The following is a 27,241-nucleotide window of genomic DNA, read 5'->3' on the forward strand; positions in this document are numbered from 1 at the left end:
TTTTGTTGCTGCTTAATTGAAAAATCAATTGCATTCAATAATTAAAACCAACGTTTGTTGGAATTTTGTAGGAATGCACTACTGTTTTTGTTCAGTTTTGTTTTTCATGTGTTTTCATCCATTACAATTCCTATTATTAATAATGTATTTACTGTATCCAGGAAGTCTCCATATAGTTTGAAGTGGTAGAATAAGAAAAAAATGTATTTTTTTTATTGTATTTATTTATGTAATATCTATTATTTATCTCTCATAATACATATGTATTAAAATTGTTGTTATTAATATTATTAGAATAACTGCAACATCACATAAAGTGAATCCGTGGCTAGCACAGTGTTTTTTTATTAGCATAATAATATTATTATTATGACGATGCAAATATTATTTTTAATGTAAACAATAAAAACTTCTGAAATGGTACAAATTGTAAAAAGTTGTTTTCTGGTCTTGAGCTCTAATCCGGGTTGATGCTTCCCTCTGGTGGTCACGGTGGTGAACTACATCAACGTGTGTCAAGCTAGACACCATGGCATACATCCACTTTCGGCTAATCCGGTAATTCAAAGTAAAACTAGAGGGCTCAAACTGAAGCAATGACTACTGAACGAAAATAAAATAAATGATCATGTTAGCGTTAATTGTTATCTTGTGTTCACAGTTAGAGACTACAACCCCACATTTTTCAGCGTGAATACTACAGATTGTTGTTGTATTTTTAAAATAAAAAACAACATCTTTATAAAACAAATTGTTAAACTTCCCGTGGCCCTTGAAAGCATCATTCCTCCCTGCCAACGTCAGCCGGAACCAGGAAATGCCCAGCTAGTTGTGAGTTGTCGCGGTGGTTTTAGCTGTTTCTGTTGTTTGTTTTTTTCTTCGTGGGTCACAAATGTCGAGCTCCACGGGTCTGGGTTGGACCGGACCGGGACTCTGGTCTTTGGCGCTGCTGCTGGTGCTGATCGGGACGGTCGGTGCCGTGTCCGAACCGGGAAAATGGATCCTGAACATCGACAGCGTGAGTTTCCTGGTTGTCATGTTGTCAGTGTCGGCGTGTTTTAGCCGTGGATGTAAAAAGAGTGTTTTTCCACCACATCATGACAGACAAAAGAAAATGTTTTGAGTACAAAATTATTGATCTTCTTAAAAGTATGTCTGGAACAACATCACGGCCCGAAACTCTTCAACACAATTTGAGTCAGTAGATTATTTATGGTCTGAAATGTCTAAATGAATTAACCGTTAAATCAGTGGGAGGAGACAAGTCATATTCCCTCCATCCTCTTCTTCTTCTGGTGTTAGTAACCGTGAGAAGTTCCTCGTTCTCACAGTTGAACAGGAAGCTCGGCGGCTCTTCCAACCGCTGTGTTTGTCTTCAGAGGCACATTCACGTGTAAAGTCAATAAATCCCCCAGTTGCCTGAGATTCAACGAGGGAAGCACTGCTGCTGTTAAACAAACGCTGCTCATGTAAACACGAGGAGAAGTCTCATCAGTTGTTTGCGTTGGTTTGTTCCAGGAAACTCTGAAGAAACAGAACTTCTTCTTCTTCACTAAAACTCTGTTCAACAACAGCTCCATCCATCTCAAACGTAAGTAGACAAAGACCTAAAGGAAACCAGAAGCTAAAGAAATGTGGACATTTTGAGAACTCGTGTGCTAACGACAACATCGACAACGTGAACACAAGGAAAGTTCTGTTGATCAAAGAAACCCGGTCACACATGTTTCACGTCATTTGCTGCGTCACGTGTTTTTGTGCAGACGGACCGGGTGAAGATCTCGATGTCACCTCAAAACTCCCGGTTCCGAGACATCGCGTTGTGTAGTGTGACCAGTACAGCGATCTGACCGCTCTGAATGCCTTCTAGTGGGAATTGGCTTTAAAAGGCAAACCAAAGAGGCGGACTGTTACTTTAACGTGATTTCTTTGTCTCCCCCCCCCCCCCCTGTGGTCAGTGGTGTCAGAGACCTGCAACTCGTCGACACCCGTCCAGCTGAACCTGTCGTGGTATCTGAGGAACTCGCACTGCTACGATGAAGTCTTCAGCCTGGACGTGAGACCCTCCACTGTGTTCTCTGCTCTCTTCTTCTCTTGAGCCCTTCACAACCTCAACCCGACCTCTCAGGTCCAGATCTGTAGCTCTGGTTTGCTCTGACTTTAGGTCTGTAACCACACAGGTGTACATTTAAACACTTAATACAGGAATAACACATTTTGAATTCCTATGATCACTATTTAAGTCCGTGTTATTTATTTACTCATTAATGATCGGACATGTTCTACCTGAGGCCTGATGTCCTTACTGCATCAATACCCTGCTTCTACCACTACAGAAATCAATCATTGATACAAAATATTGTTTAAAAATGCTTTATATTCATACATTTGTCCATTGCTTTTGCTGAAAAACCTAGTCCGCTTGCTGTGTCCCATAGCGACGGTGTGTTGTCCCATAGCGACGGTGTGTTGTCCCATAGCGACGGTGTGTTGTCCCATAGCGACGGTGTGTTGTCCCATAGCGACGGTGTGTTGTCCCATAGCGACGGTGTGTTGTCCCATAGCGACGGTGTGTTGTCCCATAGCGACGGTGTGTTGTCCCATAGCGACGGTGTGTTGTCCCATAGCGACGGTGTGTTGTCCCTGCAGCGGTGTGTTTGTCATGCGTCTCATTGTTTGTCCGTCTCCAGATGGCGCGCGCAGGAAAATACTTCAACTCGACGGAGGTCAAACAAGGAGGAGGAAGTGGATATTATGTTTTTCACCAATATCCTGCCGTCACCTGCCAGCCACACATGAACCCCAACACGGTGACACACACACACACACACACACACACACACACACACACACACACACACACACACACACACACACACACACACACACACACACACAGTGTATATAAATTGACTCACAGTGCAAACAAATAAGTAATGAGTGATGTGTCTGTGGTGCGTTTGTTTTATGACACAGTTCGTCCCGGATGTGCTTGAGATGAAAACACGGCTGACAGAAGTGACTCGTCAACAGGTGAGACACGTCCTGCTTCCGTCTCTCTGCCCGTCTGTCCCCACCAGAGCTGCTCAAAGACAAAGAGAAGAATCAAATGGCTGCCGAGGCTGAACAGCCCCAGTTCATGTTGCTGCTGCCGTCAGCGGCCGTGTAGCTTCAACGCAGGCCGCCTTCAGAATGCACAACTGTAAAGACTTCCAGTGTTCTCCGAGGGGAATCCAGTTAGACGGGAGTGTGTCTTTAGGAACTCTACGGACCTGTTCTGTGATAACAATCATTCGTAGCTCCCTCTGGCCTTCTGACTCCACACTTTGTGTCAGATAACATCGGTTCTTGCCGCCCACGCACGGTAATACAACGGACGGCAGTGATGGGTCCTTCCGTGTCGAGGCCTCGACGCGTGTGTCGAGTAATCCAGGAAGGTTTTTGTGAAGCGCGTATCGAGGCTCGTGGTGATGACGTATGTGGTGACGTTCGCGAGTTTGGCGTGCGATTCTAAATCTACGAAACACAATGGATCCCCTCACATCGGGTGGACTTGGGACTTTGTTGCGCGTTTGTTTGCAATCTGTTCGAGCGTCACAAACATCATTCATTCAATTCAATGCGTCACACTCCGATGCCATGGTGTCATGATAATCACTCTGCCCGTTTCACATTTATTGTCCACTTGATGGCGCAGATGAAGCAGCATGAAGCTTCGGCCCATGAGTGAACCAATTGGATGGAAAGCTTCATGACGCTTCGTCTCGCCATCACTAACGGGCGACGTGTTCAGCAGGAATGCTCATGTGCGTGTACGATAAGTCTACAACATAGTTATCACGGCGGGCCTAGTACACATTTTCAACGTCTGAGCTGAATATTTCGCTGATTTTGACAATGTTGATACAATGCCAGAATTTAGGAGGAGACTTGAGCGAGACCCACAGTAACAAACCGACCGCATCAAGCGAAAGGTGAAGCGTGAGAACGCACGAGAGGGTCTTTTCCATCATGTCGTCACACTTCTAACAGTCTGAGCCGGTCTGTGGCCAAAGCGAGCACTTTTAGCGGCCGTGCATTGACGGTGAGGAGTTGCATCGTGCGCTTACGTTGCAGCGTCTGACGTCCGTAGTCTTCTCCCTAAAACGCTGACCCGTTTAAATCATGTTGTCACTCAGACATAGAAACATGGTCCAGCTTTAAAAAATACCAAAATAACCCTGAAATCATGCAGCCTGTGTTTCTTCTAAATCACAAGTAAACAAAGTAACTAGCAGAAACCTCAACAACATTTAGTCGAGGAAAGTAAGATCCTTTAAGGAAACTAACATGTTGCGTTCATCTTTAAGAATCCTTTTGTTTATTATCATTAACTGTTTGAAATACTTTTCTTTTTTCTGTGTGTTTATCAGCCGGTCACAGAGAAGACTTCAGGTCGGAGGAGAAGGAGTGATGCTCCTTCAAAACCTACAAAGCCAAAGGTGTGCACATCCAACAAAGCCGTCATGCAGAACAGGAAGCAGGACAGGCAGAGACAAAGATAACTGCAGTGTAGTCGAACATGCCTCCAATGAAACCTGCGGTAAAGACGTTAGAATGAAGAACACAGAACATCCAAAGCTCCAGTGGAACATTGAGTTACAGATTTATTCAACCTTTCTGTGGAATAAAGAGCAGAGCAGGAGAAAGAGAGGACACGTGGTTCAGGAGAGCATAGTTGGAAGAGAACCTGCACCATGAAGCCCTTATGGGTCCAGTAGAACACACCATACAACAGCTAACATGTACTAGAACTAGTGGTGTAACGGACCTCTGTCGTCCGTGATCCGTACCGATCCCTTAACGGTTCGGCACGCATGTGAACCGCAGTTTAACGTTAACCATCACAGAGTGAAATAAAGTTTTACTGACATCGTTATCCACCAATACTCTCTGAAATATGAGATCAGGACGTCATGTATGTTTCTCTGTAGAATAATCCAGTTGTTTGAAGGAGGTGTTTGCACAACATGGATAGATATTGGAGATGAACTATGATTTTCGATGTTTAACTGTTAAATGTTTGACTCACTGATTGTGTTGCTCTCTGTCTCAGGCTGCTGCAGCACAGGAGGAGGGTGATTCAGCCCCAAAGGAAAACGCTGCCGTCCCTCCCAAAGGGGTCAGTCAGGTCTGTTCAGTGTCGTTACAGCAGACAGAGCGACGCTCGTGACTTTGAGAGGTTCCTGCTTCTAATCTCAGAGTACTGTATATATACGTAGTGCATTACGGAGCCGTGACGCCGAGTCGGCAATCTCATGTCAGCGGACATTTTTCCGTAGACTGTGTAAGAAGTGGAAGTGGTCATCATGATGTCACATGTTGGTTTGTAGCCAATCACAGTAAGCCGTAAATCACCCCCTGCTTTATGGTCAGTTTGACTCTAACTGGACCATCATTTATGAAATCAACATCAACAGGTTCCTTCCTGTCATTCGCCGCCGCGCTGTCTCTCTGCCCGCCCTCTCAGCTCGCTCGCAATGTCTCTCTCTTTTTCTCTCGCCCTTTTTTAAATGAGTCTGAAAGCTGACAGCAAAGCTCAACTTTACTTTTGTTTCTATCAAACAAAGAGGAATTCTCTCCCCTCGTCTTCGATTGCTCATAAGTAGATCCTGGAGTACTTCCATGTTTCTATGACGCGCTACACGCTGTGTGTGTGTGTGTGTGTGTGTGTGTGTGTGTGTGTGTGTGTGTGTGTGTGTGTGTGTGTGTGTGTGTGTGTGTGTGTGTGTGTGTGTGTGTGTGTGTGTGTGTGTGTGTGTGTGTGTGTGTGTGTGTGTGTGTGTGTGTGTGTGTGTGTGTGTGTGGAAAAAGGGGCTTAAGTTCCAAGTTGACAGAAACCTGGCGTCAATTGTCATCAACCTTTGAATGAGTCACTTTCTCTTTTTATCTGCCTCTACTCAATGGTCAGAAACACCGGCACTGCACAGGAAACTGTTCTTTTCCAACAAACAGTTCTATAAGAACACAGAATCCATCCTGTCTGATTGTTCCTAATCCTTTACATCAACCGTTTCAGTTTCTGCCCTCTGGAACCCTCCTCAGACTCCCACTCGTTACACTCAATACACTCAAAATACACTCAATACATTCAAACACTCCTTTGTACCCTCTGCCACCTCTGAGTGTTTCCACTGTGGGTTTATTGGGTGGTTGTTTTTGGTCTGAGTGTTGTAATAATGTGCCCTAAATGTATGCATGTGCTGCATAACCAATTGCCCCACTGTGGACAAATAACGTGACTGATTGATTAATTGACTGTCTTTGTTGCTCAGATGGCTGCTTCTTCAGAATTCGATGTGGTGGCCGAGAGCTGGGAGGACGGACCGTACATGTTCATCCTGAGTATCAAAGAGATCAAAGACAAGAGCAGAGCCCCTGAACCCGCTACCCCCCCCACACCCTGGACTCTACAATGTCAGTCACGCACACACACACACACACACACACCTACCACCTACAGAGTAATGTACGACCTGTTCAAATGCTTGAAGAGTGAGTTCTTTCTTTTTAAGTTCATTCCGCTAACTGCTGCTGAGGATGTTTGTGCACTTTGTTCCTGATGCTCTTGCTAACACGACGTGTTTCAAGGTTGCACATCACGGCAGTATTGAAACATTACCTAGAGCAAACAAACACAGTGGATTTATATTATATTGTTTGGGGGCGACCGTGGCTTACTGGGTAGAGAGGGTTGTCCACCAGCCGAAACTCACCGGTTCGATCCTCGGCTGCACCGTGTCCTGTGTCGAAGTGTCCCTGAGCAAGACACTGAACCCCTAACTGCTCCCCGGGTGTCTGTCATTGGCCGCCCACTGCTCCCTATATACAGGGATGGGTCACATGCAGAGAATAATTTCCCCACTGTGGACTAATAAATGAATGCTTCTTCTTCTTCTTCTTCTTCTTCTTCTTACCGACCCTTGCGAATCAGCTCTGAATGTCCCAAAGTGATCGATAATGTTGCGGCATGGCTAGCTGCTGTGTTCCTCTCAGATGTGTCTCCACGTCTGGAGTTTGAATGTAGAAAACCAGTTGATCTGATGGCGCCTCTTTGTGTTTGCAGTGCAGATCAGCATGAAGGGTCCTCATGACTACATATCAGCTGCTGAGTGGCCTATGATGGTGGTAAGAGGATACGCAAGACAAAATAACACTGTAGGAACAACAATCAAACATGGGTTAGTCAGTCTTCTTTCCTATTCTCTGTAAACAATTGGATCAATAGAAATATAGATCATGGGAAATATAGAACATCACCAGATTTATCCTTTAAAAGAGCATCTCACCAAAAGAAGAGTCAGACGCTGTGTTTAACGCCCAATCAGGGCACACGGGATTAAAGCGCTGCTCATCCCAATTAATAAATCCATGGAGAGACTTCAAGATTAACTTCGTTGTTATTCACACTATTAGGACAAGTGCGCGGCAGAACGAAATAATGTTGCATCCAGGTCATGACTGCAATAGAAAAGAGTGCAAATGACAGAAGCAATAGGTTAATACTGTAAGCATGAATAGGACAAAAGAAATGCACATATCTGATCCAATTGTACGTGTGGGATGAAGATGAGGTCTCTTACCGATTTCTCACTGTCGGAGCCAGTGCAGCCGCTGTCAAGCAGGGCGCCGCCATGAGTAGGTCAAAGTTCAAGTCCTTTAAACTGAAACATTCATTTAAAGAGCACTGAAAGCTATAGTTTGGAAGTCGAGGTACTTATCCATAGTTGAGGTTACATGGTTATTTATTGTTGTTCTACAACAACATTTGTTTGTTGTACCATTTAGCTACATCAGAAAAACACAAATAAACCCTCTATTCTACATGTAGGGTGGAGGATGAATTAAGAAGTCTCACAGCCGGAGACAAAAGCTGCTCTGAAGTCTGGTGCGATAGGAGCTGATACTTGTGTGTCTTTTACGAGGCGGCAGCAGGGTGAGAAGGCTTTGGCTGGGGGGGGGGGGGGGGGGGGGGGGCAGTTTTAAGCCCCTGCTGCCCTCCTGTCCTGGACAGTGCACATCCCATGCCAGTTTGTAATGTTCCCCGTCAGGATGCCATTAAATAGGAACTTAAAGCTGCTTGACTTAACTTGCTCTATAGGCATATTACGCGCTATATTTTGAATGTAGTGCACAATTGGTTGGTGTTTTTTTTAGGTGTCTAAACTACAGTTTGCCGCCCCCCCTGTCGAGAGTACATTGCTTTTATGCAGGTGCTTGTACTCCTGTCTGTTTTTTCAAACTGGGGGTGTGCCGACTGCCACCTATTGGTAATACCCAAACTATGGATAAGTACCTCATACAGCCCCCAACTTCAAAATATCCAAATGATCCTTTTAAGAATCTGTTGTATTTGACAAATGTCTTCTTTCTTTTTTCTCCCAAAGTCAATGTTGCCTCTCTCTGTAATTGTGTCTCCAGTTCTACATGGTCATGTGTATCGTGTACGTGCTGCTGGCGGTGTTGTGGTTGGCTCTGTCGGCGTGCTACTGGAGGGATCTGCTCAGGATCCAGTTCTGGATCGGAGGAGTCATCTTCCTGGGCATGTTGGAGAAAGCCGTCTACTACGGCGAGTTCCAGAGCATCAGATACGACGGCTTGTCAGGTAGGTGAAGACACAGAGGTGGTTTCTCTGGACTGATCTCGGGGTGAACGTTTGACGCAGCGGAGCGCTGCGAGATAACACGTTGTAATGTGTCCTCCTGCAGTCCAGGGGGCGGTGGTGTTTGCTGAGGTGCTCTCTGCGGTAAAGAGGACTCTGGCCAGGGTGTTGGTGATCATCGCCAGTCTGGGATACGGCATCGTTAAGTAAGTATTTTCCTTCTTTTAACATCATGAGGTTTTCTTGTATTTTTGTGAAATTTGTGCTGTACTACATCTAATGATTATTTTCAGATAATCCTTTCGTCTATAAAATGTAAAACAAAATTCTGTGTCATGCCTATGACCAGTTATTTTGGTGTGACTGATCCATAACACTCTTTTCTGTCTGTCTGTCTGTCCACCAGGCCCAGACTCGGTGCGTTGCTCCACAGAGTAGTCGGAGTTGGTCTGCTCTACTTGATCTTTTCTGTCATTGAGGGGATCCTACGAGTCAACGCTGTAAGTCGTGTGTGTGTACGCGTTTGTGCGCGCGCGCGTGTGTGTGTGTGTGTGTGTGTGCGCGCTTGTGTCTTAACTTTTTTCTCTCTAGGATCGAGGCGACCAATCCAGCAGTAGACTTTTGTGTGACATAGTGCTGGCCTTCACTGACTCCTGTGTTGTCTGGTGGATATCCTTTTACATGTGCAAACATGTTGACTTTCCAGGTTCTTTTATCGCACATAACTTACACTGAATCACATATTATTTTTCAAATACAGGTCTATATTCACTGTCTATCATTTTAAGTGTGCAAGTATATGTATTAATTTAAATGATCCCCATTATCTGATGGCAGTCGTACCATCTAGTCTTCCTGCGGTGTAGGATGTGCAGATTCTGTGCACAAAGATTGTGCAATACATATTGCCCTCAAATATTACAGCAAAAAAGGAACAGTTAGGCAACGGAAGATACTGGTGCTGAGAGAAAGTTATTGTTTTATAATGACGTCCACCACTAAATGATGTGCATTTGCAATAAATGATGATTTAATCTAACGGATATTAACAACTTTAACCAGAGTTAAAAGCAGCCACAACTACCAAGATCATAGAAAACTCTGTTAAGATCAAGGAAAGAAAAAGGGCACACTTATGAGAGAGAGAGAGGCAGTGAAAAATGCCTATGAATGCAGTGTGATAAGAATACAACACTACTCTGCCAAACCTTAAACATTTGAGCAATCTCTACACTTTAATAACCAAGTCCATGTTACAATAAAGAACCAGAAATAACTGACTCATACCTGTCACTTTAATTCTTTATAGTGATTTATCACAGATTCATGTCTTTACACGAGCTTTAGCTAGGTGATAAAATATGAAAGCCACGTCTGTCTTTTGCTGTTTCTCAATTTCAGTTGGAGACTTCCGTTAGTGTACTTAGTGTTCTACACGGCAGTGTACTTCTATTTTTAGGTTAGGCACTGAGCTGGTGTGGTTGAGGTTTGGCACTGAGCTGGTGTGGTTGAGGTTAGGCATTGAGCTGGTGTGGTTGAGGTTAGGCATTGAGCTGGTGTGGTTGAGGTTAGGCATTGAGCTGGTGTGGTTGAGGTTAGGCATTGAGCTGGTGTGGTTGAGGTTAGGCATTGAGCTGGTGTGGTTGAGGTTAGGCACTGAGCCGGTGTGGTTGAGGTTAGGCACTGAGCTGGTGTGGTTGAGGTTAGGCACTGAGCCGGTGTGGTTGAGGTTAGGCATTGAGCTGGTGTGGTTGAGGTTAGGCATTGAGCTGGTGTGGTTGAGGTTAGGCATTGAGCTGGTGTGGTTGAGGTTAGGCATTGAGCTGGTGTGGTTGAGGTTAGGCATTGAGCTGGTGTGGTTGAGGTTAGGCACTGAGCTGGTGTGGTTGAGGTTAGGCACTGAGCTGGTGTGGTTGAGGTTAGGCATTGAGCCGGTGTGGTTGAGGTTAGGCATTGAGCCGGTGTGGTTGAGGTTAGGCATTGAGCCGGTGTGGTTGAGGCTAGGCATTGAGCTGGTGTGGTTGAGGTTAGGCACTGAGCTGGTGTGGTTGAGGTTAGGCACTGAGCCGGTGTGGTTGAGGTTAGGCACTGAGCTGGTGTGGTTGAGGTTAGGCACTGAGCTGGTGTGGTTGAGGTTAGGCATTGAGCCGGTGTGGTTGAGGTTAGGCATTGAGCCGGTGTGGTTGAGGTTAGGCATTGAGCCGGTGTGGTTGAGGTTAGGCATTGAGCCGGTGTGGTTGAGGTTAGGCATTGAGCCGGTGTGGTTGAGGCTAGGCATTGAGCTGGTGTGGTTGAGGTTAGGCATTGAGCTGGTGTGGTTGAGGTTAGGCACTGAGCCGGTGTGGTTGAGGTTAGGCACTGAGCCGGTGTGGTTGAGGTTAGGCATTGAGCCGGTGTGGTTGAGGTTAGGCATTGAGCCGGTGTGGTTGAGGTTAGGCATTGAGCCGGTGTGGTTGAGGCTAGGCATTGAGCTGGTGTGGTTGAGGTTAGGCACTGAGCCGGTGTGGTTGAGGTTAGGCACTGAGCCGGTGTGGTTGAGGTTAGGCACTGAGCCGGTGTGGTTGAGGCTAGGCACTGAGCCGGTGTGGTTGAGGTTAGGCATTGAGCCGGTGTAGTTGAGGTTAGGCATTGAGCCGGTGTGGTTGAGGTTAGGCATTGAGCCGGTGTGGTTGAGGTTAGGCATTGAGCTGGTGTGGTTGAGGTTAGGCACTGAGCTGGTGTGGTTGAGGTTAGGCATTGAGCTGGTGTGGTTGAGGTTAGGCACTGAGCTGGTGTGGTTGAGGTTAGGCACTGAGCTGGTGTGGTTGAGGTTAGGCATTGAGCTGGTGTGGTTGAGGTTAGGCACTGAGCTGGTGTGGTTGAGGTTAGGCACTGAGCTGGTGTGGTTGAGGTTAGGCACTGAGCTGGTGTGGTTGAGGTTAGGCACTGAGCTGGTGTGGTTGAGGTTAGGCACTGAGCTGGTGTGGTTGAGGTTAGGCACTGAGCTGGTGTGGTTGAGGTTAGGCACTGAGCTGGTGTGGTTGAGGTTAGGCACTGAGCTGGTGTGGTTGAGGTTAGGCACTGAGCTGGTGTGGTTGAGGTTAGGCACTGAGCTGGTGTGGTTGAGGTTAGGCACTGAGCTGGTGTGGTTGAGGTTAGGCACTGAGCTGGTGTGGTTGAGGTTAGGCACTGAGCTGGTGTGGTTGAGGTTAGGCACTGAGCTGGTGTGGTTGAGGTTAGGCATTGAGCTGGTGTGGTTGAGGTTAGGCACTGAGCTGGTGTGGTTGAGGTTAGGCACTGAGCTGGTGTGGTTGAGGTTAGGCATTGAGCTGGTGTGGTTGAGGTTAGGCACTGAGCTGGTGTGGTTGAGGTTAGGCACTGAGCTGGTGTGGTTGAGGTTAGGCACTGAGCTGGTGTGGTTGAGGTTAGGCATTGAGCTGGTGTGGTTGAGGTTAGGCACTGAGCTGGTGTGGTTGAGGTTAGGCACTGAGCTGGTGTGGTTGAGGTTAGGCATTGAGCTGGTGTGGTTGAGGTTAGGCATTGAGCTGGTGTGGTTGAGGTTAGGCACTGAGCTGGTGTGGTTGAGGTTAGGCACTGAGCTGGTGTGGTTGAGGTTAGGCACTGAGCTGGTGTGGTTGAGGTTAGGCACTGAGCTGGTGTGGACTTCGAATGGTTGAAGCTAGGATAGGTCATCAGGCAGCGAGTCTCAGAAGAGTTTTCACATGTTATGGTGGGTAACCATCTATTATTAGTACACCATCTGTGTACTCACAGAGCACTGCATTTTGCCATACTTGGTGTGAATGCATTCATGCACTCAAACTAACAAGTACAGAATGTATATGGAGACAGCATTTCTGTCTGGATTCAGGTTCATTTCTTCTCGTTTGTTGCTCTGCAGGTTTGACTCCAGGACGTTCTCTGTTTATATTTTGTTCAGTTTCTTTTTTGTTTTGGTAGACTGTACTCTGGTAAACCCCACCCACCTAGTACACCCATTTGAACCAAATGGAATTAACTGTAGCTGCCTATTAAGTGTGGTACTGTGTCTGCGTTTCTGTTCTTCTCCTTTTCAACCCTCTCTTTACATTCAACTCCCTCTGTTTGTCTCTGCACACTTCTGCATCTTCCTCCTCGTGGATAATCATCCACCCTTTTTTCATTCTGCTTTCTTGCTCTCCGTACTCTCCCCTTCTTTCCTACTATTATGGTGACCTTTTCCTCTTCTTTCATTATTTTTCTCTCCCTGTAGGCTGAAGGTGATGTAGTTCTCCTGGCTGCTATTCCTCTGGCTGTGCTCGACTCTACCCTTTGCTGGTGGATATCTGCGACTAAATCGTCCCCTTTTTAGTAAAACTGAACCTGGCTCTCTCTATTTCTCTCTCTCTCTCTTTCTTTCTTTTTCCCTATTTTTCTGCTTTGTTTGTCTCTGCGTATATTTTTTTGTGTCCACCAAAAACTCTCTCAATGCAAATATCATGCAATTAACCAAAGTATAGAGCTATTTTAATATAGGTTTGGCTGTATTTTCAAGTGCCTATATTCACACTAGAATATCTTAGACTGTAGACGATGTGCAGCATGTGAAACTTTAAAAAGTCTTGGACCTACGCTGTCTTGTCCCTCGTGCAAATGCAAACCTTACCAACCACAGGAGGTGGGATGGTAAACAGCTCACCTTAAATTCAAGGGTTAAACCTTTTAGTTTTGGCTTCATTGTACAATAATGTTTCATTAAGATACAGACACCGTGATCTTAAATTGGAAATGAAAACCCAAATCTAGCTGGTAGTGTTTACTGTCGTCGATGTTCCTTGACTGTCGTCACATCTTTGTGAGTCTGGCTCAGACGATGAAGCTGCTGAAGCTGAGGAGGAACGTTGTGAAGCTCTCTCTCTACAGACACTTCACCAACACGCTCATCTTCGCTGTCATAGGTACAAACAATACTCAGTCAGTCTTCAATGTTTGCTGAAACACATTTCACGTCTTCAAAGCTTGTATTTGTGTTTTCCAGCGTCGGTCATCTTCATCATTTGGAGCACCAAGACCTTCAAAATATCTAAATGTCAGTCTGTGAGTACAGCAGCAGGATTTAGTATAAACTGTGTTACTCGGTTTGATGTGGTGTTGTTTTTTATTTAATTCTATTTGAAGGACAAACATGTACTGCCTAAATGAAGAGACGATTCATTGTAAAGTCCTGACCTTGTACACAGTTCAGCCCTTTTTAAATGTACGTCCGTATACAACAAAATGGTTTTGCCAAAGATCAATTGGTGCTGCTTGAATGAAATTCAGCTGCAATTTTATTTCCGGTCCTGGAAATGTTACGTTGTTGTTCTAAACTTGACTTCATTCTAAATGATGTACTTTGAGTAGCCTAACGATACCATAAAACATTTCTCATGCTTCAGATGCAACAAGCAAGTATTGTAGGAAACCGATTGAATATATTGCCACTGTGTTAAAGGTTCATTACAAACATAGAAATGCTGATAAAAAAAACATAACGGAAGCATCACATCTCTCCCAAAACACATTTGCTGCTGACAATGAACAGTTTATAACTATATATTCTAGGTTACAGGGTTGATACAACTATAGTTCAATTCAATTCAATTTATTTTTGTACAGCCCAAAATCACAAATTACAAATTAGCCTCAGAGGGCTTTATAATATGTACACATTTGACATCTTCTTGTCCCGGGACCCTCACATCAGAACAGGAAAAACTCCCCAAAAACCCCTTTAACGGGGAGGAAAGAGGAAGAAACCTGTGGGAGAGCAATAGAGGAGGCAACAGTTCAGTTGCAGTTCTTTATGAAAGTCAAGTTATGAACTTCTTTTTAAACTTTATTATGTCACCCTTCATATATTTCACCATCAATACACAGCTTAGTAATGTCACAACACTTTTCTAATATCTTTTTTTAAAGTCTAATTTGGATTTATTCTCAGAATGTAAATGAAGATATTTTTTTTTAAAGTGTTTTCATTAAATAAATCAATTTCTCTCCCTCTCTGCAGGACTGGAGGGAGCTGTGGATCGATGACGCCTTCTGGCGCTTCTTGTTCTCCATCATCCTATTGGTCATCATGTTCCTGTGGCGACCGTCAGCCAATAACCAGAGGTTAGGGGGGATGGCAGGGCTGTTCTATTCACACCTTTTCTCGTTCCAACTGCAAAGTAAAGTCAGTTTCTTTCTCCCTGTGTGTTTGTCAGGTATGCCTTCAGTCCTCTGTTTGATGAAGAGAGTGAGGAAGAGGAGAAGGAGCCCATGATGAACGAGGCTTTCGGTCAGAAGCCTTCCTCCTTTACTCCCTTCTTTCCTTCCTCACCTGTTGGCTCCTCGCTTCCCTTCCTGTGATATTTCTGTCTCACCTCTCTACCATCCTCAGTACCTTCCTATCTATTTAGTTATTTGTTGAGTTTATTTCTCAGTTAGTTTGTTAGTTAGTCAGGTAGTTCGTCCGTCAGTTAGCTAGTTGGAGACACCGTGCATAACATTACTGTAAATGTCCCAGATGCTTTATTTTCAACAAATGCCTTTCAGCCAGATGTTAAATAATCTTTTTCATTTAAAATGAAACCTAACGTCGTAGAACCATCGTCAGTATGTGATCAGCTTGCAGTGAAATATGCATCATGGAAAGTTCTGTAAGTGAGTTCATGATGTCTTTGCTTTATACTCCTGTGTATCTCCAGAGGGGGTGAAAATGAGGGGCATGAAAAATGAGATCAATGGCACAGCCAAAGCCAACAAGGTGGTAAGTGACAATCAACAGCAGCTGCCTTTTTTAACGAATTAAAACCATTATTGCTCGCCAGCAATCTTGTTATTGTTTTATTTCTCCATCCCAAATTAATTTGACATGTGGAATTTGTCAGCAGTAGTTCCAGTTTTACTTCAGATTTTCCTCAGATTTCATTATTTCACCACAGTTTTGAGTGCAGTAGATGTGTAAGTAGCGATACTGCGATAAGGGGCTCGTTGGGTTGTGACACTGTTAATAAGGGACGTTATATTCCCAAAAATATACTGCAGGCGTCCATGTGGTTTTGTTTCTAGCACCACTAGATACTGACTCATGTTCATTACGCATCCTGCTTACGGCCTATTTGACGACACATTCTGGCTGCACGCGGATTGTTCGCACGGACGGATGATGAAATTTGCGTCATGCCGACCTTCACAGCCACGCAGATGTTAGAAGTAGAATTTGAGCTTCGCTTCCATAACTGGGCTCTAGGTACCGGTAGTCTCTGAGGATAAAAAGATTACTTCTAATACAATTTCACTATCGCAGGTACAGCTCAGTTATTCAGCAGTGGCTTTTAAACAGTGAAACAAACGACCAAAGTGACCTTTCAGCTAATTTCAGTAACTCAATCATGTGGAACATCATGAGTTTGATCGACCTCGGTCAGTCAAAGGTTCTACATAGAATATAATCGTGTTCTTTTTATAAATTCTTGAAGGAGGAAATGTACACATCAGCTGACTTTGTTGTTTTTCCAGGATGAGGATCTGAAATGGGTCGAAGAGAACATCCCTTCATCTATGGCAGATGTGTAAGTCATCATCACAATGTTGACACTGATTATAACATATCAGAAAAGATCATCAATTGAAATTCTTCAAAGCTTATGCTTTTCCTTCCGTCTCACAGCGCCCTGCCCCCCCTGCTGGACTCTGATGAGGCAAGTCGTCTGCTTTTCTCATTTCATGACTAAACTAAGATGTAACCACACACAGACAATCAGATAATCAGTATTTCTCTTTCACTTGTTTGATATGACTCGTAACCGGGCGGTCGGTCTCCTATTTCCCATTTACACACACAGGCACTGATGGAAATGAGTTGTATGCACTATATCAAGTATTAATTAAAGATAGCTTCAAGAATCTCTTTAATCTGAAAATAATAATGATTGAAAGCAAGACTAACTTTAACAAAGACGGAGACGCTTGTTTTTTATGCACTTGGGCCTTTTTTCAGTTATTGTTCAGGTATATTAATATCTTCTAAACTACAAGAAAACGTCTTTGGCTCCTTCAAAAATATGATCCAAAGGACTGGATGTAAACACTACAGAGGAAGAGAAAATCATGTTTCAAGTTTGTGTCATAAATACTTTGCAAACACATTTTGCAGCAAACAATCAAGGCAGCGAGCAGCTGTTGCCACGGTTACGTCACAGTTTTTATCCTCTTCTCTGTGGTCATGGCGAGCAGAACAATGTGGCGGCATCAACCTCGTGCATTTGACATGTTAGTGCTGCTGCAGCATTACTGATAATCTTGAAAACAAAAATATCTTCTTTATCTGATATGAAACATAAATCCTCAGTCCCAATCGCTTTAATATATTTAATATCTTTATCTTGTTTCTCCTCTGGTGACTGTTTTTCGTACCATTTTCCAAATTATTCACTCTTTGATCTCTAAACTGAACCTTTTTAAAAAGATTTTTTATAAATGATCGCGCAATCAACAAAGTGCCTCTTACGTGGAGTCAACTTCTGACATAAGCTGCTGTATTAACACTGAGAGATATTAAAATCCATAGAGCGTATGAAGTACTTCCTTGATGGCGCTGCTGTTGTAAGGAAGGGAAGGGAAGGAGTCGAGGGACAGAGCAGAGAAGGGAGGCAGGTTCTGGCCTTGGATTAAAATGGCGCTTCCTTAAGATCTCTTCTCTGTAGCTGTAATTGAAGGTTGTAGCACTTTGTTTTTGCTGTCATTTCAATGATTATTAGTTTTTAACTGCAGGTTGTGTGAAACGTGAGTGAACACTAACAATGTCATGAATCTCCCTTATTAGATGATGAACTTAAGGGGAAGTATCTCCCCAGTACTCATGTCCTCATGGCAGATGATATAATGCGCTCTTGTTATTCAAGAGATGAATCTGACTCTAACCTGCACATTATCCCGATAATAACAAATTATGTAATTCATCACAATTATGGAGGAAATGAAGGAGACCCTGCCACCGCCTCCATGCCCAGATGCTGCTTTGATAGCCTCGCTAGCATCAGAGCACAGCTTTGGTTTTTATTCCTTCAAGAATCTGATTCTTTCAACTGTAGATGCATTCACGCACGCTCCTTATCATCATTCATCTTGCACATGTGTTTAGCCAATACAGAGACTCTGATTCAAGTAAATAACCACAAATGACACACTTGGTTCTTTCAATTGTTAGGCAACAAATGACAGTGCTCCTTGAAATGTATAAAGACGGATTTGGCTTTGGTAGCCAGCTGACGCATCGCTCCACCTATCTGCCAAAAATGATGAATTTGTTTTGAAACCAAGAAGCACAGCTGGACAAATTGGCTTCTTCATGTCGAATGGTGTATGGGGAAGGATGAGGGATAGGGTGATTGAGAAAGTCTGAAACACTGAGTCCATGAAACAGTCTGCCACTGATGAAAGATGGAGGGAGAGCGGCGGGAAGAAGACAGTGAGCCAGCTCATTTAATGCCTGACTCGGAAAACATAAAAATATTCACCCCTGAGGTCAGACAGAGGTTTCTGAAGGGACATTACAAAACCGGGAGAGCCGTGCGCTCCTTATTATGTAGATCATATGTAAACCACGCTCTCTTTGCCCCTCCCCTCTACGCCAAAACAATGACAAGACGTTGACAAATACTGTAGCCATGAAGTTATTCAGCATGATGTCGTGTTCTCTGTTGCAGGAAACCTTGACGACTAAGTTTGAGATGTCCAAGATGGAGTGAAAGCAGAAGAGGAAGGACAAGCGGACGGAGAGGAGTGTTTGTAAAACAGAGTCTGGTGAACAGACAGGTGTATAATGCAGATTAATGTTGGGGAACAAAGTGGATTAAAAGAGAAGGATGGCTGTTTCCGGGCACATGTGAAGAGGGTTAGACGAAGTGATGGATGAAAGAGGGAACGCCCAGAAGGAGTGTTGGCTTTACGAGGTGTCTGTGTGTAATTCAACCCCCGACTTTATGAGCTTTGTAAGCCTTTATTGTAAATACGCTGGGAGTCAAATCAGTCACAGCAGCACAAAGATTCTTTTTATTTTCAGTGTTTGTATTTATATGTCGATGTTGTTATTTAATTTTTTTGGGACACATTTGATCAAATGAGGTGCTCCGCTATAGAGTGACTTGTTTGCCTTCTCACATGCGGAAATCTGATTGTCCAAAATTGTCTCATCAAATATTTTGTGTCTGAGCTGTCTGTCAGTGCTGTTGGGTTGTTGAGTCAAGGATTGAGAAAGAAAGAAACAACTTAAACGCATTTCTAAATAGCTTTTGGTCCCTTTGGTTTTGGATTCATATTTTGCCAGCTTTGGTTCCAGTGTATTTGTATTTGAACCATTAAAACTGTTCACATTTGGATCATTTTATTCAGACTGCGTAGGACAGTTGGCATGTTGTCTTGTTTTACTGTTACATGTATTCTTCATGTCTGTAACAAGAGGATTGATATGTTGCATCAATTAAAATGTAGAGCATCTTTGATTCACTCTGAGGAAATCCGCTCCTGGTTTCATGATCAGCATTTCAGGTCACTCTACATCCTTCTTGATGATGATGATGATGATGATGATGATGATGATGTGCGTTAAGATGACTTGTGAGGCCTCCTGAGAGTTCTAAAGTGTGTTTGCAGAGCCTTGTCATACGCGGACCGTCCCCAGCGGCTCAAGGACTGTCAGTTGGTCGGTCCAGCACTAGGTCAAGACTGCAGTATCTCAACAACTGGATAGATCGTCATTACATTTTGTAGACATTCATGTTCACCGCAGGATGAATCCTGCTGTCTTTTGGCGATACTCTGACTTGTAGGCCACCAGCATGTTTACAATTTGGAACTTTTACTAAAATACAATTAACTATTGGATGGATTTCTGAGGAATTTGTTCTCAGCTATTCATGGTGTCCAGAGGATGAACCCCAGTGACTTTGATCGTATCCTGCCTCTGTCAGTTCGTGGTTTTAAATGAAACATCTAAACAACGATTGGATGGTATGCCATGGAATCCCGTACATATTGATGTGTTCCTCAGTATTAACTTCAAAAGCGCTCTGTGCAGCTGCAGGGGCGACGCTTCAGGTCGAGCATGTCATCCACAGCTAACGTGCTATGCTAACGTAATCAAACCCGTCTTCACCTACAGTCATTGAGGGGGCCAAGCAATCGGCTTGACGGACTACTTTTTGTTTGACAGTTTTTGCTAAGACACATTTCTTGAAACGGTCGCCCATTCTCTCAAAACTAAACACAAAACCTCATCTTCAAGCACTATTTACAAAACCTCTGAATCCTCTTGCAAAATGAAACTTTCGCCTCAAAACAGTTTTACCTGTGCTCAAAATCAAACACTGCTCTCAAATCATAAACAAAGTGATCAAAATAATATACACCATCAATGGCAGGATCCAGGATCCCTGTCTGACCTGTTATGTGTTACCTCCGTTTCCCCTGATCTCCTCTCATGTGCTCTGTCATTCCCCCATTTGTTATTGTGTGCCATGTGCTCTCTGTTTGTCCTCTGCCTCCAGACGCCTCCCATGGCCACACCCTTGAGTGTGCACAGCTGAGGACACTCCAGCCGATCACCTCCTGCTGCCTGACACGCCAGACTCAGGGCCCACTAATGAGTCTCGTGGCACTACATAAGCTCTGGTCCTGCAGTCTGGGGTTGTCAGGTCGTACCGTCTTTCACCCGCGTCAACCCCGTGGCGTCCTCTGCCCTCCTTGTGTGTACGGATTACACTCCGCCGCTCTGCCCTCCTTGTGTGACACGGACTACTCTCGCCGTCAAGCTGCCAGCCCTCCGGTGTCGAGCCACGGGCCTCACACCGTCGCTCTGCCACTCTGGTGTCGGACCACGGGCTCCACACCTTCACAGTCTCAATAAAACCTGTTAATAGTAACTTCTGTCTCCTGTGGTCTTGCGGTTGGGTCCTACCTGCGAACTCCCACATAACAATCAAGCAACAGTAAACAATACACCAACAAACAGAAAGCACATTGTTCAAAACATATAGTTCTCAGGGAGAAGTAGATTTTTAATCTCAAAACAAATTTCACATGAACGAAAACATGTTCTGTTACAGTCGCTCAAAATTGATCAGAAATGACTCCTGTGCTTTGCTCTTTGCAATTTCTTTTGTTCTTCCTCCTCCTTGTACCCCTATTTGTACAGTACTGTAGCCTGCATCTCACAAACGTGTCCTTTGTCTCTGTGATACTGTAATTCTTGTTCTTTGTTGATATGAACCTGCAACCAGTCAAAATCTATTGAGCAGTCAGTGCTGTTACTGTAACAAATAGAAAGCACCATGTTCTCTCACATTGTTTCTTTTATCCATTCTCAGACTTTCTCCTTCCCACCTTCAACCACCTGTTTGCTCTCTAAACTGGCTAATATTGGTTGTGTCACATCATTTGATACAAGTGAAATCCATTTTGAGTGATTGTGTTTAATCAATGACATGTGTTCTCTATTTCTATTTGATTGTTGCCACTTGTGTTTACCAGTATGGATGACATGTGCATTAGAGTGCAGAATGTGTTTTGAGACTGAGAATGTGTTTAGAGTTTTGCTGAAAAGTCAAAGTGAGATCTGCAAATTGTGTTTCACCATGTGACACAGTTTAAGGTATTGACAACAGACTGCACAATCAGCGAAATGAGTTCAGGCAACTGAGAACTTTGTTCAGCCAATGGGTTTTAGTGTTTTATCAATTGAGAAAAACTGTAAATACTTGCAGAACAGGTGGTATTTCCCTCAGCCTCAGCTGTAGTTTGTAAGAAGCAGATGTTAGCATGCTAACACTCTAAGATATGTTATCATTTATCCTAAAGCACTGCTGTGTCTACGTACAGCTTCACACAGCTGAATATCTGTCCTCCACGCACACAGAAACCAAACTATTCACTCCATTGTATTTATTTTGCTTGATCACACACAAACATGACCACTTACAGTGTCTGCTACAACGTTTTCTATGACTGCAGCCATTATGTATGTGTGTGTGTGTGTGTGTGTGTGTGTGTGTGTGTGTGTGTGAGCGTGTGTGTGTGTGTGTGTGAGCGTGAGCGTGTGTGTGAGCCTGCTAAGTGTTGACAGTGACTTGTCTGAATGGACTAAGCACTCTATACATCATCCAGTTCAGGCGCAGGGAGAAGTCCACTCTCCCTCTCTGCTGTCGGGCCATCAGCAGCTCGCTGTTATCAGGAACATCACGTTTCTTTCAGCTTCATCAAATAGATCGTTTTTATTTCGCACAATCCTGATCTGAATATATTTAATGTCTGATTCCTAATTATGGAGTAATGTAAATGAAGTAGATTTAGATAAGAAATGTTTGACAGCTGGTAATGTTTCCTTTTAAATCCAATGTGCAGGAGCACAGGGCCTTTACAATGGAAAATGTGGCACTGTCTATGTGCTGGATATCGTGGTATAAAATCCAAAGTAATGCGAGTGTTAGGATTTGAGAATTCTTTTTTTTTTTTTACCGACATTCAAAACTCATTACACCAAAATATCTTTGGTGTAATTGTTGGAAAGAAAAGTGATGAAAATGGTTTTAAGAATGAAACATCTGTTCCTTCTGAATTGTTCATTTAGTCTGAAATGTGGAGGCAGGCGTCGCTCATTACACTTATTTAAAAGCCGATGTGATTACTTTAGCCTTCAACCAATCTGTGTGTGGATTGTGTATCAATGGTTGATGTCTCATTTTGGAGAGAAACTCTTCAGTTTGATGTCTCGGGGTTTCATATCACACAGCAGCATCTGTTTGTTGTCCAATAACACTGATGATGTTGTGCGCTGTTTGGTTTGTAAATAAATCAAAAGTCGATAACAATTTGGCAAGTCAAATATTGGCTTTATTTTTCGTGTCTGTTTTTTTTGTTTGTAAAAAAATAAAACCTTAAAATCGTATTTGTAGCCTTGCAGTGATCTATTTTCTCCTGACCTAAAAATATGGTGCAGATAATCAATCAGAATTCTGGCCGTGTTGAATCTTATACCAGCAGGCCCAGGAAGTCAACGATGAGTATTTTCTCAGAAGGCCCTTTAGAAAGTAGAGCGAGAGCAGCATCACCTTTCTGATCAGCATTCCATAAGTGCCGAATGCCAGGAGTGCAGTGCTATTTGTTGAAGTACCAGAGACGCCTATCACGAGCGTGCACTGATAAGTTGTGGCTTGTTTCGAAGGTTAAGTAACCACCGTTTACATACATGAGTCAACTATAACTGAGCACACAATACAATGTTCGACAGACTTTATGGAGGACTGATGAATCCACAGTCTGTCAGCACGGTACTGTGCCGTTTTTCAGTGTAACAGCAAGTCAGGTTTAACTGTCAGGGTTCATTGTCTGTATCCTATGCCCTTAAACAGTAATAATAGAAGGGTTTTCACCACGCCCCTAATGCAGTCACACTGTGTGCATTTATTGTTGAAACATGTGTCATATTCCACCAACAGAATGCAAAGACTCAGGGTGAGAAAGACGGACAGAGGTCTGGCTGAGCCTGAAATCTTTCAGTCTGTCTCCTTCAAAATGACTGACAGCGTTTCCCTAACCCCCTGAAAGTGTGTGATAAATTAAAATCCATGGCAAACATCGCATCTACCTATTGTTTTTATGGGTCCCCAAGGACCCCAATACATTTGTATTTTCAAAAAGCCCGAATTAAAACAGAAAACAAGGATATAAAGTCATTGGGAACAATTTGATTGACAGTCAAGAACGATTGGGATGATAAAGTAAAGCACCTGTGAGATGTGAGTGTACCCCTGGAGTAGGTCAGACTCAGGTGGTATCTGAAACCGGGCGTTGTTGAAGGCTGCAGCTCACATTGTACATTGGTACATTGCTTTGGTTAAGTGTTGGTCAAATAGAAATGTAGCATCCCAGTGGACGCTTGTTGTGGCCGCGGTCTGCATATTGGGGTCAAATTACAATGTATTCAATTTTGGCTGCAGGAAAATCTGTTGTTCCGCTTTGTGCGTTGATCAGTGGTGAGCCTTCTCTGCTTAACGGTTTAATACGAATACGTGTATTGTTACACCCCTAGAAACAAATGATAAAATGCACGGCCCGCCACTGCCGTTGATTGAAAGTCGGCCATAGCGTAACGACTGTGACTCGGCCGATGAGTGTTGCAGAAAAGAGTTCCGGCAGCTGTATCGTCAGTATGTTGTGCCTCCAGTCACACTGCTGCGCAGTGTAACGAACGTTCCACTGCGCTGCATGTTAACATCCTCTCTGTGCTTAAAATGTCTTTAAACTCGAGTCCAAATCCTCCTGCAGATTCTCATATGATCTAATGATAGCAGTGAGCCTAAATGCCCGAGTCAGTACTTTACTAATCACTTCACATATTTAAATCTGCTGGTGTAATTTAATCTCAGCCCAGTACACACATACTGGAGGTGTACATTTAGCAGCTGGTGTCTTTGTGTTGTAATCCTGACATGTAATCCATCTGTTCTGCCTCTCTCCATGTCTTTGACCTCAAAGCTGACCCAATGAAAGACACATCTAAAGACGAGTGTAACCACTAAGACATCCTCAGCAGCCCGACATATTCTCCATCTGCTGTTCAAAGCTGCTTCCAGTTCAGAGAGGAAGCGCTGTGTTCGTCTGCATTTCATTGCTGTTCATTTACACTCCCACATATTGTCAAAACTGACATGATTATTATCACCCCACTTTGTCCGTCAGTCATCGTTTTTAAACCACAAAGCATCAGTTTTCCTGAGGTAGTTTTAGTGTGTGTGTGTGTGTGTGCGTGCATGCATGCATGCATGTGCAGCTACTGTACTCTGGTATTACAGCTGTAATAACATAATCCCAGAGATTTGGCCTGACAGCAAGACAGTATGCTGCTGATTTCAACCGACAGTAGGGAATTATTGTCTCCACGCACTTCACAGACGGCTAGCCATGTGTTATTATTGCTGCTGTGAGTCTCAACAAGTGGCCCGTCGACCCTCTGAGGGACACTAACTGTAAAGAAAATGAAGTTGAGAGTGATTTGGAAGTTAGGACATGGACATGTGTACGTTTAACTTGTTACAGATCAGCTCCATTCAACTTTAAATATATAAATGTTGTTTAAGCTTTTATTCCGTACATTTTTACTTTCATTCATTGCACTTTAATGCTACCTGCACTTTACTGTCTTTGTACTTGTTTTTTAATTTATTCATTTTATTTGGTCTTACATTGTGAATCGTTGCATTGAAAAAACACAATGGCATTCCCCTCCATGATAATATGAACGGCTCGTGCTCTAGTGCTGCAGTGCTGCTGGATTGATTTGTTGTCATATAAATATATGTGACTGGTTCTTGTGAGTTTATTCTTGTCATTGTGTTCATTACATTGATTCTGGCTTGTCCGTAATGACAAAGCATCCCGTCATGGCGGGGTTAGGTTGGGACGTTTGAGTCTCTGTTGGGACTGTTGTTTTCTTTTTACAAAGCAAGAATGATGGTCTGGAGAAATGGGGATTGTGTGGCGATTGCTTTAGCCCTGTTTGAATCAGTAGCTGCTGTTGTTCCCCCGCTAAACTAGTTTAGCTTCGCCTCCCTGAAGACACCTGCGGACCTCAGCTGTTTTTGTTATTGTTCCGGGTTCAAAAGGTCACACAGCCCGCTGTCTCCTATGTGAGCGCAGTCCACCGAAAACACCACAATTTAAGCTTCTGCATTTTCCAAACGCACTAGTATTATTCAAACGTATTGTTCGGTTCATAAGCCTCGTACCGAACGGTTTAATACGAATGTGTATTGTTACAGCCCTAGAAACAAATAATCACGTAGCTGTGGCGTCACAATGAGGTGACTAGGAGATGGTTCAAGTGTACTAGGACAGCACAGAAGGCCCAGGTATAAAATGCACGGCCCGCCACTACCGCCAACACATATGGATTGAAGCAACATATTCAGTAATTTAAGATAAAAATGTATTTTGAGTGCAATAATTATATTTATCTTCTTTCAGTCAAAGTTGACTTTTGAACCTATCAACGCTCTGGAGTTATTCTTTGGAAATGTTTGGATCACACGAGACAGAAGCAACGCAGCCACCATTGAAATATGATTCTACAAACAGTAAAATAACACATGCAACAAAAACAAGCTGTGCAGCATTGAAATGGAATATGCTTTAAATGAAGGTTCAAACTATTTGATACAGTTCTAATACAATGAATGAAAATCCTTGCTGGACTTCTTGGACATATCCCACTCATGGATGTTTGTCCAATAACTGCATCTAGTCTCTGATCTGCAGCTGACAGATCAGACGGTCCCTGTCCTCCTCCTCCACCTCTTTCCTTGTTTTTTTATTTTGTCACAAAAACTCAAACCATTTCTATTATTTTTTTTTTTTTACCTGAGCCACCGTCCTTACCTCAGGAGACAACATTCCCCGCATTGCAGCCCAAGCCTCTTATTATGTCATTGTCACTCCTGTGGAAATACTTCAGAAAAGTATGACACTTCTGCCTTCCAACTCTGCCACTATTGTCTGCATTTCTTCAGAAGGGCTTATTTTATAACAGCTTCACCGCTTTGCCCATGATAAGCCTCTCGCCCAACGTATTTCCTAATGTAGAGAAATGGGGGAGTGGCGGTATGCTGATTGCAAATAGCAGCCACCTGCCTGTCAATATAGAATGATTGTGATTTTGTGAAACAATATTGTCCGAGGTACAAGAGTCACACATTTCTGACGTATTTCACAACACGCTGTCTCGATCACAGGTCTCATGGTTGAAAGTCCTATGTTTGACCCCTCCCATAATAACAGAACATAACACATCATTGCCTCTGATCGTTGTGCATGTAGTACCGGTAGATGCGTTTAATCTGTGTCCACCCTGAAAAAGGATTCTTTTTGCCATTGGCATTATTTTTGTGCTGAGCGACAAGAAACAAATGGAAACTTTGAGTCCATGTCTACAAACACGAGGTTTCACTTTTGTGACCATTTCACAATTGCTGTGAGACTGTTGGAAATGAAGCGCTTCATGAAAGGGCAGATTCTGCAACAAACTGGCTCTTCGACACTTTTCAAATCCTAAATGTAATTTTCTATCTTGCTAACCATCTTGTAACCTCTCCGATTATTCTGGTGACCCTTTGGATGTCCTGGTTGGTAAATCAATGGCCAACTCTTAAATAACACTTTATGCTGCAACATGATGATTTTCCTTCATAGGAACAAAGGGGCGGGGCCTTGATCAAACCATGATTAACAGCCCCAGTGCAGTATGTCGTCGAGGCTGCCCATGCATTTGGCCATACAGAGAACATGGTTTAACCTAAGATGTGTGTTCTTTGTTATCAACTAAAATAACTTAAATTTCAATGGTAGATACATGCAGATCTACTTTAATATAAAGAACTCCGCCTATTATGTAAAAGGATGAGATTATCGATGCACAGATTAATGAACATCCCCCGCTCTGCCCTGTCCCTCCAACCCGCCCGGATGCACACACTTCAATTATCGAGATAAAAATAGAAAAGCCCACAATGACTTGCAGTTTAGTTGTTAGATTTTAGTCTTTATTGTACTATTTTTTTTCTTGAC

The 27,241-nt window shown here is 43.5% G+C and overlaps 1 protein-coding gene across 4 annotated transcripts; it reads left to right on the forward strand.

Moving 5' to 3' along the window:
• The first annotated feature begins 821 nt into the window (after positions 1-821).
• Positions 822-19,128, forward strand: LOC306779943 (transmembrane protein 87A). 4 transcript variants are annotated; one of them, XM_079272061.1, is made up of 21 exons: positions 822-1,018; positions 1,519-1,591; positions 1,959-2,056; positions 2,691-2,810; positions 2,977-3,033; positions 4,413-4,481; positions 5,096-5,170; positions 6,315-6,456; positions 7,106-7,167; positions 8,461-8,644; positions 8,748-8,847; positions 9,048-9,141; positions 9,233-9,310; positions 13,449-13,557; positions 13,638-13,696; positions 14,652-14,755; positions 14,848-14,921; positions 15,331-15,392; positions 16,145-16,197; positions 16,296-16,326; positions 18,334-19,128. In XM_079272061.1, exons 1-21 carry the CDS (start codon positions 893-895, stop codon positions 18,373-18,375), a joined length of 1,812 nt encoding a protein of 603 aa, XP_079128187.1. In that variant the 5' UTR covers positions 822-892; the 3' UTR covers positions 18,376-19,128. The 4 variants fall into 4 exon arrangements, with proteins under 4 accessions (XP_079128187.1, XP_079128189.1, XP_079128188.1 ...); XM_079272063.1 differs by lacking the exon at positions 9,233-9,310 and adding an exon at positions 12,873-12,941; XM_079272062.1 differs by having other exon boundaries at positions 5,096-5,161.
• Positions 19,129-27,241: the final 8,113 nt, after the last annotated feature.

This window comes from Melanostigma gelatinosum (genome assembly GCF_949748355.1).
Source record: "Melanostigma gelatinosum genome assembly, chromosome: 7".
Taxonomy (NCBI): domain Eukaryota; kingdom Metazoa; phylum Chordata; class Actinopteri; order Perciformes; family Zoarcidae; genus Melanostigma; species Melanostigma gelatinosum.